Here is a 15103-nt window from a genome sequence, read left to right on the forward strand (position 1 = left end):
TTTACCTCGGGGGTCACTTTAGGTTCACATCCAGATTACACCTTGCCTGGAGCCTCGCAAACAATGCAGACGTTTGTTCTCTGGGTTTTGGGCCACGTTTTGCTACAAGTGCTTACAAGTGGGGCCACATTAGGCTCCCATCCATTTTGTGAGGGCCAGAAGTGCTGCACCATTGCCTGAAGTGGCCCACATCCATTTGCCATCTGGGTCACGGTCATGTCTTTTTGAGTCGGTTAATGGAAACATCAGATTCCTCAGCAGAGAATGACAGGTGGAGACACAGGACACAAACATGTGGCTCGCACTTCTCCATCTTGGAAGCCAAATCCTGAATGCATCATTATCTGCTTTCTTAAGAGCATGTTTTACTTTTTCTTTTTACTTTTTTTATTTTTTTCAATCACTTTTTTGAGTTGGCTCTGCGTTGGGGTGCTGACGCCAAAATGTCCGAGCTACAACGGAAGTAAACACTGAAATGCTAATTAGCTATGATGCTTAAACTGTAGAAAGAAGACGTTTTTTGTTTTTGTTTTATTTAATCACAGGGAAATGGAACAGACAGTTTAATTAGTGTAAATTAGGAGGAGCACCTTAAAGCAGCACAACGTACAAACCTAAACTTTTAACCGCATTTTCAGTGCGATAAATCAGATAATGAGACTAATAGTTATTACTTTTTAAAGTGTATTCACAGTCACTGCGTCATTTTAAATGTTACTACAGTAAGTGTCAAATAAACTAATAAAAACATAATCAGCGGAAGTTGTATGTTGGTATTTCCTGGTTGTTATTTTGAAAGTGCCGGAAGTGCTGGTTCAGTCTTGATCGCTTGAGTATATTAGGAATCAGGGTTCTTCACTGCCCCCAGAGTCTAAAGTGAGAACTGCAACACTGTGTTAAAATGGTTCCACAAATAACTAGAACAGCAACATCAACATAGACAACACCATCACATCTGTAAATTCTATCAAACCAAACTAACTGTTATTATTACCCAAATTAAAATATAGTTTCATTTGTTTTCTTAAATCAAAATATTAATTTCATTTATTTGCTGAGCCTCAGCAGTGTGTCACTTTGTACTGTTGACATTAGCAGTCGTCTAAACGTGACAACTATTGAACAGAATTAAGATTTTCTGCAGTTTTTCCCTGATTACTTGACTTTGGTCGGTTTGAAAAATCTAAACATGAGTTCAAGTGTGAAATCTGCAAAAACTGAAAAGTGTACCTGTCAAAATGGCTCAAGTTATTACAGTACTTATTCAAATGTAGCTGCTCTGTTTCTTCCAGGCACAGCTTTCCTGTGTAAAATATCCTGAAGGATGTAAAAAGAGCTGCTCCCTCTTAAGAATCTGCTGGTGGAGAATCCGAGAGCTTGTGAGTGACATTGCAGATCCACCAGAGGCATCGAATTAAACACAGAGACAAACAGTTTTTCGTTTATTTTTTATTTTCTATAAAAGAAATGAGTTTATTCAATGATCATAACAGACTTATAACAGATCAGGAACCTCGATAGACCAGTCACATACCAAACGATAATCGAGGAAAAGGTTCGAACAAAACCCCCCCAAACAGAACACATGTAACACAAAATAAAATACCTGAATAAAGCAAACTCTGGGCTGAGCTGCGGGTCAGCACATTCTCGGTAGAACTCATGGCACATTATGTCCAACAGTTACTGTGAAAAAAAAAAAAAAAGGCTAAACAGGAATGAAGTTTTTTTGTTTTTTTTACCCTTTCAAAACCAGTCTAATAATAAAAATTATATATTCATATATGGTGGACTTCATGGAAATTTAAAAAAGGTGACTTAAGCACAAAAACAAATTCTCCTGAAGTACTGTTCATCTGTTTCTCCTCCTCCTCCTCTTCCTCCTCCTCAATAGAATGCTTATCTACATTGCGGAACATACCTCCTTGTACCACACACTTAAAAAAAATTAATAACAATAACACACAGTCACGCAATCGTCCAAATTTACACAGTCACACTCACAGACCAGACTCACACGCTAAGTGTGGCAATGCTGAAACATCTCTATCTAAAATCTGCTGATTGAACAAAATGAGAAAGTAGTTGTCAGGTGTGTACACTCATAGAAGTCCAGCTAAAACTAAATTTAAAACCCGAATATTGACAACGGGTAAAATATAAAATGCTGTCTTTTCCTTTTTTTATTTCCTTTTTTTATTTTTTACACAAACTCTTTCAAAAATCTCCCTCCCCGGTCAAATATTACACCACCCAATTCCTGACTCGCCCCCTTTCTTAACCCCCTCGAAGTGTAATATAAGCCAACGAGAATTGCAATACAATACAGGCACTGGAGAAAAACACCATAAGAGACGAGTGGAGAGGACGAGATGCGTTTCAAATTTCAACCCATCCGCGCTCCAGACGACATCTCCAAGAACAGAATTAGAACTCACATCCACTATTATCGAACAAGAACAAATATAGAAATCAAAACTGTTTTTTTCAGCGTTTTCAGATTTGTGACTTTTGTAATCGTTTTTGTCTTTTTATTTTGTATCGTCGACACTGTGCCCGTGGTGACGCCTCCATGCGAAAAAAATAACCAGGAGCTCTTTCTGATCCCTTCAACTATTCTTTCCTAACCTGATTCACGTAACAGCTACAGAAAGGTGGCGAGTGTTTGTTTTTATTCCCGATTGTCCCCTTCCTGCCTCGAACGCTCCGCTTGTTGACATGTGATCCAAAACCCGCGCGGTAAGATCGGAGCGCTCGCAACAGCAGGGGGCTCCTCGACTCCTCACTTAACTCCTGCTAGTGTGACTGCTGCGAACAAGCCAATGATATGAACATTTCCAACATCATGTCTAAAAGTGTAATACAAATAACGGTGCAACACTCGTAGTGAAATTAAATTTCAACTAAAACTCGGAAAACAACCGGACCTTTCTACTCTTCTGCTAACGATTTTCCTGTTGCGGCTTTAAATAAGAAATACAAGGCAGGATAAAAACTTCAAATGATTCTGTGTCTGATAAAATCCTCACTGGAACTATGATTGATGCATATACGCAGGGGTTTTTATCCCCCGCCAACTACCGACCGTGTTTTAGGACAAGTAATAGAGCATAAAAGATGATGGGTTGTTTGGCATAGACATAAGTGGCGGAGTGTGTTGGTGTGAAGATTCAGAGAGGGGAAAAAAAAATAAACAGTTATTGTAGTATAAGAAAATACTTCTTTACAGTAGATACTACATGATGAAAAAGGTCTGCACTGCTCCTACTCCTGCTTTTAAATGTTATTGGTTTGTCCATGTGTGCAGGCCACAGAACATAATGGTCTGTTTAGGAAAGAGGTGTAAGGCAAAGTGTACCTTCTCCGCTGAGAAATATACAGGATTTACAGTATGGAAGTTGCCGCCCCCCCCCCTCCCTCCACTCCAACCATTCATGTGTTCACTTACAACAAACGAAACAGACCAGTCCTCTTCATCACCTCAGACATCTGGCAGTTTCAAAACGCCCCTGCGCAGTCTGTCAGTACATTATCAGAGCATGTTCATAGTTACTGTCTTTACTCTTGCGATTATTGTTTGCGACCACGCACACCGTTAGAAGCAAGTGTGACAAAGGCAACTGTGCCGACGGGGGGTGGGGGGGGGTCCTTTCCTCTCTCGCTGTGAGACGCCGCGCAGACGATGCAGAAATCCCCCGGAAATTACATCCAGAACAATGAGACTATCCCCGTGAGCTGTGAGCTTCCCGTCCGGCATCCGAGCGTCCGTCACGTCTACACACAGTCCGTGTCCCTCTGTGGTGCGTGGTCAGCAAATCTCACTTTAGAGGAAGTGTTAATCATCCAAGTTTCTCTTACCCCCCCCCCCGAGGGAATCGTATTTTTTTTTTTTGCAGTTACGTTTCAGTTGCTCCTCTCCTCAAAACAGGTTCTCCTCAAAGATAGCCATTAAGTCACTTTGGAAATTCATGTCAATAGTCGCTGCCATCTGGGGAGACAAGAAAAACAAAAGCATTTCCTTTAGAGTCTGAGAGCTCATACACCTTCATGTAAATATGATAGTTTGTCTTCAAATTGAACTCTTTCTTCTATGGTGCATATCTTTCACATTTCTCCTTCTTTTGTAATGAATTCAAATTGAACGTTAAACACAATCATCTCACCGCTTCTCGCCTCCTCCTCTCCTGCTCTCGGCGGCGTGCAAGCTCCCTCTGTTGGTCGAGCGGGTTCTGTGCGGCGGGCTGAGGCGGTGTGGGGGGTTGAGGAGGCTGCTGAATGGCGGTCGGCGGGGGCTCCTGCTGCTGCTGCTGTTGCTGTTGTTGCTGCTGCTGCTGTTGCTGTTGTTGTTGCTGTTGTTGTTGTTGCTGTAGTTGTTGTTGTTGTTGTTGCGTAGGGGCTTGAATGAGCTGCTGTTCCTGGCGCCTGCGTGGCTCCTCGTGCACCCTCCTGGTCGTCTCCATGACGTCGTCTTCATCCCGACCTCTGGAAAACATTCAGACCAATAATTTACACCAGGTGAAATCCAACATGTAGCTGTAGGGGGTTCGTGACTGAGTAAGAGATCTCCTTAAAACTACATCTGGTGCCATTCTGGATGTTTCAAAGGAAAAATTACTAAACATAAAACTGCATGTCCTAAACTCATGATCTCTCGTACAGCTATAGAACAGTTCTGTGCAGGCATGTTTAAGTGGTTTCTAAATTTGGAAATATGCTAAATGCAAAGGGTCCGACTCTGATGAGCTTTTTTTAAAACAAAATGTTCACCAATGGAACTAAGATTTGTTTTAAGCAGCTACAGAAAGTCTGGAGTATCAGTTACAACAGATGGAAAACACTTTCCTCTTGCAGCCCCACTTCCTGCTTTTGATGTGAGATAAATATTAAAATCTGGCCCGATGCAACATTAAACGTCTCAATAGCCTCACACGAATAAAACATCTGGAAACCAAAACCCATTCTCACGTTAAAACTTGAGCTGCATTTCTGAATTAAAGGTTGGATGTCAGCCTCAGCTTTGCAAACGGTACATGAGGTTTATTATCAAGAACTTCAGTGATTTTAGTGCCTTGAACATCTGCTGCCTATTAAGGGAGCTGTTAAACAACATTAGATTCAGACATGATTAAAACGGCAATTTGTAAATTTGAGGAAGAGTAAACACTCATTTATACACTAACAGGATATCACAAACCAATAACTAACCCTAACCCCGAAGATTATAATCTCCTCAGGTTTATATTTAGACGTCTGAAACAACCCCTCCTGCAGTCCTCAATTAAAATCTATTCTCAGCTGTTGGTGTGGTCCTACAATACAGCCACTAGGGGGCATATCACATCGACTTTCAGCGACCCAAGAGCATTTGTAGTCAAGTATAATGAAGTATTATTTAAAGCTTTACATTACTGACGTTGTTTACGTCAGTAACGCAAATCTGAGACTCACTCAGGCAGTTGAGGTTCTTAACGTCCTTCATCTGTAATTATATGAGCTCAACAGAGAGACTTGTCGAGCTCTCACAACTTAATATTTTGAATGAGTCTTAATATGGAGAATCACTTTCTATCCATCAAGGGACATCGAGTCCACCTGTGTCTCTCTAAAGCTGCCTTAAATGGCCTTTTTCTTTATATCAATCAAACGCCTAAGAGATGAAAGATACGTCTCCTGTAAAAAACAGTTAACCTAATGAGATAAGTTTTGAGGACTTCTGTGTATCATGTCTCCGGCTTTCTTCTTGACGTCCTTACCGTAGTTTGTCCTGCTCCCTGCGTAGCCGGTCCTTTTCCGCCTGCTCAGCTTGGGCCTTCAGGGCTTTCTCTCTCTCCTCTTTCTCCCGAGCAGCACGACGGAACTGCTCAAAACTGTCACTCGATGATTTCACTGCAGACATGGGCGTAGACGTGGACTTCTGTGCCAGACTGGCCCATGAGCCCATGTTCTTTAGTTTCACATCCTGGGAATGGACACAGAGACGCACAGTCATCAACTCCAGCATCTTGCAAGATACAATCTTATAAAGTAAAAAAAATTATAAAAACTGAATAAATTGAGTGAAAAGTGTTTCTCTTACACCCACCTGTACTTTTTTGGGGGCAACAGGCGCCTTGGACTCCTGCTTGAACTTATCCTTATCTTGCAGAGAGGGCGGTGGCCCACTGGGCTCAGAGGAGCGGATGACGGGTCGCGAGCTGTCCATGGACTTCACATCTTTACACACATACAAAGAAGCATGGTTTCAATATCATGTGCTGCTTCTTCTTCATATATGTGTAAATGCAGAAAGTCTGAGGGAAAGTCTTGGTACTCACTCTGTTGGCCGTGGCCTGGTTGAGAAGGCTTATTATCGGGGTGTTTGTGATGGTCTGGTCTCATTGCAGGGTTAAAAGACTCTCCTCTCATCACTGGTGATGGAGCAAGTTTCTCCTCCTTCAACCCACCTTGGCTCCCAGGGGCCCTCTGCTACAAGGCGAGAAAATGGAGACACAACGTTGGCCCTGCTCTAAACCGCCACAAAAACAGTGTTGTCCAACCAGAGCATGTAACTCACCTTTTTGGGCTGCATGTTGTGAGGTGGAGATGGGTGAGACACAGGAGGATACTGGGGGAGTTGTGGGGAATGCATCATAAGAGGGGATGGGTTGTCCCTCATGTGACCTGTCAGCAGAACAGAGGCACGTCCAGCTTCAGGCAACATAATTCATTTGTACAGCAACACTTTTTGCTTCCATCACCAGTTACACTTTTGTCATCTTCTCAGACTCACCTGTGTAAGGGTCAGCCTTGGTCGGGCGAGGGGAGGGCAAGTCTTGCTGCTGCTGGATGATCTGCTGTGCTTTGTTGGTAGAGATGGAAACCTTGTGTTGTGATCCCAGCGACTGAGCAGCTAGTCCAGGACCCTGCTGGTAGCTCTGTTGCTGCTGCTGCTGCTGCTGCTGCTGCTGCTGCTGAGTGTGCTGCATGTGGCGGGCCTGGTGTAGAGGCATCTGTTGGGGCGGGGGCTGATGTGATGGGGCAGGAGGAGCCTGGGACTGAACAGGGAGCTGGGGAGGAGGCAGCGTCGCCTGAGATGAGAGTTGAGATTGTCCCTGGACCGACTGCAGGAGAGAAGTCTGTGGCGGTTGTTGTTGCTGCTGCTGCTGCTGACGAACCTGCGCCTGGAGCGACTGCATGGACTGCTGGGGCTGACGGGGTTGTTGGAACTGCTGCAGGTATAACTGTACTTGGTTCAAAGGCGTTGTAGACCCTGGTTCTTCATCGTCCTCGAGCAGCATCTGAGGAGGTTGAGAAGACAGCAAGCCCTGGGGTGTAAGTGTTGGGGGGGACATGGGCCGTTGGTGCAGAGGCTGAGGAGGGTGAAGGATCTGAGAGGGGAGCTGATGCTGTGGTGGCGCTGCTGACTGGACCTGCAGCGGCTGTTGCTGCTGCTGCTGCTGTTGTTGCTGCTGCTGCTGCTGCGATTGTTGATGCTGCTGCAGGGTTGGCGGAGGAGGAGGAGGAGGAGGAGGAGGAGGTGCTGCTTGTTGCTGCTGAGGGAGTTTAGGATGAAGCGGCGCTGCCTTGTGACTGGGTCGAGACGGCTGCTGAGGCATGGAACTGTGCAAGGCTAAAATTACAAATAGCAAAGAAACAAATGCATTGTTAATACTTTGTGATCCATGACAAAGTTTACAAAAAAACAGCTGTTCATTTAGCTACATTTGTAAGTGTACTAGTATATTTAAGGAAAATACTGCCGAAACAGTCTCATATGGAAATGAGCATAGGCCAGTGGTGTATTTCAAATAATACTGAAGGAGTAATCTGTGCTTTTTCAAACATATTTTTCTGCACATTCAAAATGTTAAATATAGTTTATTGTTGGTAAGACTAGAAGTATATGAGGTCAGGGTGATCTCTATCTTGACCAACAAAATCTAATCAAGTGAATATTTGTGCCACATTTGAAGAAATTCCCTCAAAGGAAATTTCTAAGGATATCATATTCACGAAGTGGGATGGACGTATTCATTCTGACGAAGTATGTGATAATTTTGAAAATGTCATACTTCACTTTGTAGGATCCATTATTGTCAGAGGGACTGCAGGTGCACATTAAGAATCAACCACTATCTAAGTACTACTTGTGGACAGCCTTACCTGGAGACGGGAGGACGGGATGCTGGTTAAGGAAGGGGTGGGTCTCGGGGGACACAGGCTCAGCAGAATGAGCATTGAGGTGTGGAGGTGGAGGTGAGGAGGAGTTGCCCGAGTGGTGAGACAGATGCACGAGGGGCTGGTTGAAAGGTGGCAGGGACTCGAAGCTAGTCTCCAGTAACTGGGAAGACTCCAGAGCAGCTACGGGGGGAGCCATGAAGCCTGCAGGAGATTGCTGCTGATGCTGCGGCTGATGGTGCTTGATCTGACTGCTCGGCTGAAGGCCTGCAGGTTGGGAATGAAGCCCAGAGTGAGCAGAGCCGCTCTGTGCGTGAAGATGCATCTTCTTCCCCTCCTTTACAGACTGGCCCTTCTTTTTCTGCTGTTTTATTATTCCTGAAAAAAGTAAAATTAAGATAAGTTAACAGATAACACTTTGTGTTTTTTATTTGATTTGGGACATTTGAGTGGTAATATCTGCAACAAGTTACCTGTCCCTTCTGCTTCGCTGTCTGAGCTGGAGCCAGTGCTCTCTGAAGAAGATCCCATCTTTTTGGAGGTAGCCATGGACTCCAAAGTCTTCTCAACTGCAAAACAACAACTATGTGTTCATGCACGTCTTGAATAACACAACTGCTAGTTTATACCTCAGAGTGACTGCTCTCTTTGCTGATTTCCCATAGTCACTTACCTGGAGCCCTTTTCTTCTTGCGGAGGCAGGAAGAAACGTATCTCTCCAGCTCGCGCAGAGTGGAAGGCTTTAGCGTCTCAAAGTCAATCTCTATCTCATCAGGGTTTGAGTTTTTAAGTGAGGGCTCTCTGGACTGGATAATATGTACTACGCGGCCAAGCTTGTCACCTGGAAGCTTGTTGATGTCCAAGCTTAATTGCCTTTTCTCCTCATATGTCATGGGCTTGCACTTTTCCCCTGACGCTGATGACCCAGCAGCCCCAAGGTCATCTTCGAGGCTGGGAATTGGCTGCAGATTGGGTGGATGGTCTCTTTTCATCCCTTCCTTTTTACTACAGAGGCAAAATAAATGTGAAATTTACCAATATGTAACAATGGCAGGTGTATTTATACATTCTGGAAAGACAACTCAAACTAAAAAAACGAATTACTCAAATATAAAGAAGAAATGATAAAGATCACCTAATATCATTGTGCTTGCTCAATATCAACTCATAAAAGATACCAGTCAGATTTTTGGAATATGATAACTCAGATTACTGAGCCTCCCGACTTAAATTTCAACTGTAGCCACAATTACACAATAAGAGCATAAAAGCATGAAAAACAGAGTAAGGTAATACTGAATTTGGCAATAACAAGCTGATCGTAAAACAAATGGATAACAGCTGGTTGAACTGACAGCCTAACATGGAGAATGTATAAAACCCACCTGTGTTTCTTCTTGGAAACCTCTTTGTTGTTATTGTTACTCGACTTGTTCTTCTTAGAGATCTGCGAAACAGGTATAGTATCTTGGATTTCATCCACAAGGCTAGGCATGCTTCCCTTCTTCTTATGCTTCTCTTTTTTCTTCTCCTTCTCTTTCTCTTTCTTCTCCTTCTCCTTCTCTTTTCTCTTTGGTTTGCTGACTTGTGGTTGAGACAGGGCAGCCAGCTGCTCATGGACAGCCTTCAACTGTATCAAGGGAAGAGACCAGTTCTCAACAAAGGGTAACAAGGGCTGGACCACAAATATGCCGCCACTCTGAACCTTCTGTGATTACTGACCTGTTCCTGGAGCTCAGCCAACCTCTGGGCTCGCTCCTCTTCAGAGTCATCTGTGGAAGACTCAGACTCAGAAGATGAGTCACTGGAACTGTCTGAAGACGAGGCGATGTGGGCCAAAGGAGGTGGGGGCTTAACAGGGGCCGGATGGTGAAGTGTAGGAGCTGGGGCAGAAACCAGAGGTTTGCTCTCAGGTTCATCCGGCATCTTGGCAAAACGCATCTCAAAGACATCCTGGAAAATGAAAATAAACAAATTAAGCCAAAGGCATGTGTACGTTTGTAGGTATAGACTTAAAAGAAACCACAACTTTTTTTTTTGACGGAATGTGTGCCTTTGTGTATTGGACTTTGTTGGCCAGCTGTGCACTATTGACTATTATAGATCATTGTATATTGTAACTCTAATGTCTGTATTTCTGGATTGTCGAGTTTGTAGGTGAGTCGTATGTGTGTGCTTTGTTTGTGAATATGCTGCCTCTAATTACCCATTGAGAAATAGAATATCAGAAAATATACTATGTGTGGCCAATTTCAGTCACTAAGATGGAAAAGAGAAGGATACGATAAGACTACGGCTGTGTAAACAAATGGAGCAAACCTGGGGTTGAGTTGATTTATTTTTTAACAGAAAACTAGACAAACTGTAATAAATAGTATAAATAAATACATGTTGCATTTGTATTGTACAAAGAATAATCAGTGGATAATATATTTTATTGGAATTTAACTAAAACAGCACTGGAGTTTGGCCAAGCTTCTCTTCAAGTGGATGTTTTGAGATGAATTAAACTCTACAGAGATGAACTGCCTGATCTTTTTGGTATTTTAACAAAGTAACACTGTTTGCACGTAAGGCTGTATTTACCTGTAGTTTGCGCGCCATAGCTACCACCTCGTGGTCTGGTGGGTTATATTTGTAGCAGTTGGAAAACATTAATCGTACATCAGCAGCAAACTCCTGGGGTTCCCGGTATTGCCTGTTCTCCAGCTTTGCCTATTAAACACATCAAGGATATGAATTACTTGCCATTCCACAACTCCACTCTCTTTAATAACTTATGGTACACTTGACCGACTGTGCCGTCTTCACCACACCTTGATGGTGTTTAGGTCCATGGGATGTTTGATGATATCGTGATAATCATGTAGTCCAAGTGCAGCCACATCAACGGGTTTGTAGAATGGCCAGGCGTAGGCAGCATGTTTCTTAGACAGCATATCCCTAACCAAACTAGCACAATATCCCAGTTGATCTTGTGGTTTGGGGCTATGACCTCCGCTTGGTCCGCTCAGTCCGCTCAGTCCGATACCCATGCCTATGTGATGCTGAGAGTCTGGAGCCTCCTTCTTAATCAGTTTTGTAGGTCTGGTACTCTCTCGCCTGGGTAACGTCTTCCCAGATTTGGACTCTGCTGGCGAAGATTCACTGAGTTGGTCATTTGCTGTGGGCGTTGTAGTGTCTGCTTTCCTTTTCTGGCTCTTTCTTTGCTGGATAGCAGTGAATAACAAGAAAGCACAGAGATGGGGAAAAAGACGACAAGGACAAAAATGAATGGTGATGCCAACCTAAACCACATCTCAAATTTATTTTAAAATGTTGTTAATTTCGTTTGCCAACCTTTATTTCCAATGACTTGTTGAGAAATCGGATCATGTGAGGGTTCGACTGACTGCAGGGCTGTGGTACAAAGTTTATTTTTATTGTGACAGTTTTTTTTATTTTTCTATGTTGAGGTATAAGATTACATTATAAAAAGTATAGACTAAAATGTTCAGTTTAAGGCTGAGGTTGATTAAACATGACTAAACATAACATGGACTTTTTATCTCAGGACTGAGATGAAGACTACGTCTAAAATTATCTTACAAAATCAAAACTAGTCAAAAACTAGACCCCCTGCCCAAGCATATTTTCCCGGGTTACACTCACTTTGGTCATGGTAACAGGGTTCTGCAGCATGGGGGCAGTGTTCTGGATGGATGCTGGAGGCAGGGAAGTCTGAGCAGGGGGAGGCACAGAAGTCATGATGGGAACTTGAGGAGCACAGTCTGATTGGCCCAGAGAGTAGGGCGCTCCGAGCTGAGGCGCGTGGCTAGGTAACGTCGGGGGCATGTGGGCCTGCATCAAAGGCTGGGGAGGTAGTGAAGGTGGGCCCTGCACAGGTCCTCTGGTCAGCGGTGATGCTGAGAGGTTTGACAGACCACGGGTGTGAGGAGTCGTGGACGAAGGATCAATGATGGCCCCTGGTTTCAAGCTCAGGCCTTGATGAGAGAACAAAAATTAATAGCTCGTAGAGGCAAACTCCAAGAACAAAATATGCTACTAGTTAAGACACCTACCTCCCTCTCTCCTGCCCCGCCCGCGTCCTTTCCCTGTCATGACAACGATCTCAGTTTCTTCCTGAGGCATTTCTGTGATCTTCCCGAGGAAAACCTTCTCTAGAGACTCAGCCATCAGGACTATGTCATCTCCAGGCTGCAGGGGGAGACAAACACTCTTAGCAAAAGTAGAGGCATATCAGGATGTTGAGCACTTGGTGATAATACAGGTTCCAGGGTACAACTTACCTTGTTGTATATGTAGCAGTTGGTAAACATTGTGTTGAAGTCTTGGATACATTCTTGGGCATTCAAGTAGTAACTGTTCTCAAGCCTTCTCTTGATTGTTCCCATGTCCATAGGAATTTTGATTATTGTGTAGTAGTCCTGGAAAGGTTGCATACAAGTATTTCAAGAAAGTTGATTGCTTTTTCAATAAAAAATGTATAAATAATAATCTCTTATTATAATTTCTTAAGCAATTACAAAATAAGTTTTATATTATCCATTTTAGATTTAACTAAATAATGAAATCAAATGCTCTTCTTGCCGACAAACATATTGTAAACATGACAATGTGTGTCAGGGTGAAGAAGTTATTTGGAGGGATAATGTTAGAGTTTTTCTTTGGTTACATAGTTTCTGGATGAGGTTTTATCTAAGGGTAGAGAGCGTGGTATGTAAACATGTACAGAATGTTGTGTGATATGTCTTATTGGGCTATGTAAATAAAACCGACCTGACTGAATAAGCAGAACACAAATCAACAATTACAAAGCTACTTTTTTGCTTATCTTGGAAGAAATGAGCCCTGATATCTCAAACAAAACTATATAAAACACATACAGGAGAGAGTTGTTCTGCAGACTGCAATAAATGTAAATCAACCTATATGAAACATATACTGTAAATGTGTAGATGCAGTGAAGCTGGTGACAATTTGTATGTGACGCCTGCTATGTTTTGAGGTATGAAGCACATAGGGTGATGAATACTCACAGGCAGGTTGAGTTTGACTGCATCCACTGGTGCATGAAAGGGCCAGGCAAACTGGTGCTTCCACAGGGACTTCACCACCACCTTGAGCAGAAACTGCAGCTGATTGGTCTGGCGCTTTGGCCTGTCGGGACTGACGCACTCAGGGGCTGTGGGGTTACCCGAGGACTGGGCCTGCCCCTGGCTGCTGCTGCCGCCCGACATCTGCGCTGCGTCCAGGCCGTCCCCCATTCTGTGTGGGTTGAGCATGGGCTCGTGCCCCGGAGGGGGAGCTGGAGCTGGAGCAGGGGCAGGGGTAGTGGTGTTGGCAGGACACCAGTTCAGTCTTGGCCCCGGCACAGACTCCACTGACAGAGCACTGCTGATCCCATTGCACTCCTCGCTGGACTCTCTGAAGAGAGAAAAGAACACACTGTTAGCATGTGTGTAAACAGCCCTCAAAAAGATATCACTTTATTTGTCAGAAAGTCAGAAATTCTATAGGAATCATTTAGCATAGCTAAGTAGACCTCTGATACCTTAGTTATTGTAATTGCGCTACAAAAATTAAAATATAATAATACCTGTAAACTACAAATATCAATGCAGATGATTACTTCCATTATGAATTTAGCTGTTTGGTGTATACGGTGCACTAAAAGCTCACAATCATTAACTACGACCTCAAATACCAAGGTTGTTATCTCTCTACTGATATTGACAACTGAAACAAAATCTGCTCTCTAATCTGAAGAGTCAAGAGGTCAAGGTTTCGGTCTCGCATTTGTATGCTCTTCAAGGATCTTTGTCTTCCCTTTCTGTCTCGGGACGTGGGAGTGTTTAGGGATGTGGGCGGACAAGGGTGGAGAGTGGCAGGGGGAGGGTGCGAGGGGGGGGGCGGTTAGCGTCATCTGGCAGCTGAGGGACTGTGTTCCACTACGCAGCGCTCTGTCCGAGATAATGTCCTCTCCCAGGCAGTGAGGGACATCCCATTCAAGATACACACAAAGGCTGTTAAGACAACAAGGCCTAATAATAATAATAATAATAATAATAAAATAATAAAGAAATAATTGAAGGCTTCCGAACTAATGTTGATTATGAGGTTGGACATTTAAGTCTCAATTAGAAACACATTAGCCTTCCAGTCTCACACACTTGAAGCCCACCACCACAAAAGGCCAGTGAAGATAAACACATTCCACTGTATAGATCTGTGATTAATCACATTCCTGTTGAGTCACTTTCTGAGAAGAGAGAAGCAGTTTGCACACCACATGATCGCTGCCTCCCCAAGGCACAAGGCGGAGAATCTGACTAACTGACCAATATGTTCAATGACAAAACATGAAAAAGAAAGTCCAACATGGATGGTAATCCAGCACATGACTCTTAAAGTGCTGTTTGACGCAAAAATAATTTGGCATTCATTATTTTTCATATGCCAAGGTAAGGTCTTCAGAGTAACACTCTAAAACCTGTAGGTATTTATTTTACTGTCATTTACGATGAAGAAAAATCGCAAATTATCATATTTTAGGAGCTGGAACCACACGTATGGAAACCCACTCACTGACGGCCACATCACAGCTCTGTCTGCTACAAGCCGGGTATTTCAACACTTGACATGATGTGAACTCTATGAAAAATATTTTTCAAAAACTAGAAAAAATAAAGAATTTCTGACTGTCACTGAGCTTCCATATCTTTAGACAAAGGAATGAACGCTATTTTGAATGTGACGGGTATAAGAGCAGTGCAAACACGGTTTCATCACTATTTGCTTAACTGTGATTTGCTCGAGCCACATTAAGTGTGCCACTGCAGTTGATTCACAGGTGCTGTGTATAAAAACAGCATGTTGACTCAGTTAAGAACTAATAAAGTTGTTTTTATAATAAACACCATGGAGAGTAGAAGTTAAATATACT

The 15103-nt window shown here is 43.3% G+C and overlaps 1 protein-coding gene across 3 annotated transcripts in view; it reads right to left on the bottom strand.

Annotated features, from left to right (window-relative positions):
• Positions 1 to 1434: 1434 nt before the first annotated feature.
• brd4 (bromodomain containing 4) overlaps positions 1435 to 15103 on the bottom strand; it is a 29223-nt gene continuing 15554 nt past the window's right edge. For 2 of the 3 annotated variants that reach the window (XM_035181169.2, XM_035181167.2), the window contains exons 2-20: positions 13197 to 13584; positions 12447 to 12584; positions 12219 to 12354; positions 11809 to 12140; positions 11497 to 11556; positions 10974 to 11366; positions 10744 to 10872; positions 9880 to 10110; positions 9543 to 9787; positions 8831 to 9162; positions 8631 to 8726; positions 8143 to 8535; positions 6770 to 7609; positions 6554 to 6660; positions 6315 to 6465; positions 6083 to 6213; positions 5754 to 5959; positions 4164 to 4482; positions 1435 to 3988 (exon numbers count right to left, since the gene is read on the bottom strand). In XM_035181169.2, coding sequence (XP_035037060.1) covers positions 3920 to 3988; positions 4164 to 4482; positions 5754 to 5959; positions 6083 to 6213; positions 6315 to 6465; positions 6554 to 6660; positions 6770 to 7609; positions 8143 to 8535; positions 8631 to 8726; positions 8831 to 9162; positions 9543 to 9787; positions 9880 to 10110; positions 10744 to 10872; positions 10974 to 11366; positions 11497 to 11556; positions 11809 to 12140; positions 12219 to 12354; positions 12447 to 12584; positions 13197 to 13442 — 4554 coding nt within the window. In that variant the 5' untranslated portion in view covers positions 13443 to 13584 and the 3' untranslated portion in view covers positions 1435 to 3919. The remainder of the gene's footprint in view (positions 3989 to 4163; positions 4483 to 5753; positions 5960 to 6082; positions 6214 to 6314; positions 6466 to 6553; positions 6661 to 6769; positions 7610 to 8142; positions 8536 to 8630; positions 8727 to 8830; positions 9163 to 9542; positions 9788 to 9879; positions 10111 to 10743; positions 10873 to 10973; positions 11367 to 11496; positions 11557 to 11808; positions 12141 to 12218; positions 12355 to 12446; positions 12585 to 13196; positions 13585 to 15103) is intronic. The other variant, XM_035181168.2, reaches the window with a different exon arrangement.

Source organism: Hippoglossus stenolepis, chromosome 16 (genome assembly GCF_022539355.2).
Source record: "Hippoglossus stenolepis isolate QCI-W04-F060 chromosome 16, HSTE1.2, whole genome shotgun sequence".
NCBI classification, from domain to species: domain Eukaryota; kingdom Metazoa; phylum Chordata; class Actinopteri; order Pleuronectiformes; family Pleuronectidae; genus Hippoglossus; species Hippoglossus stenolepis.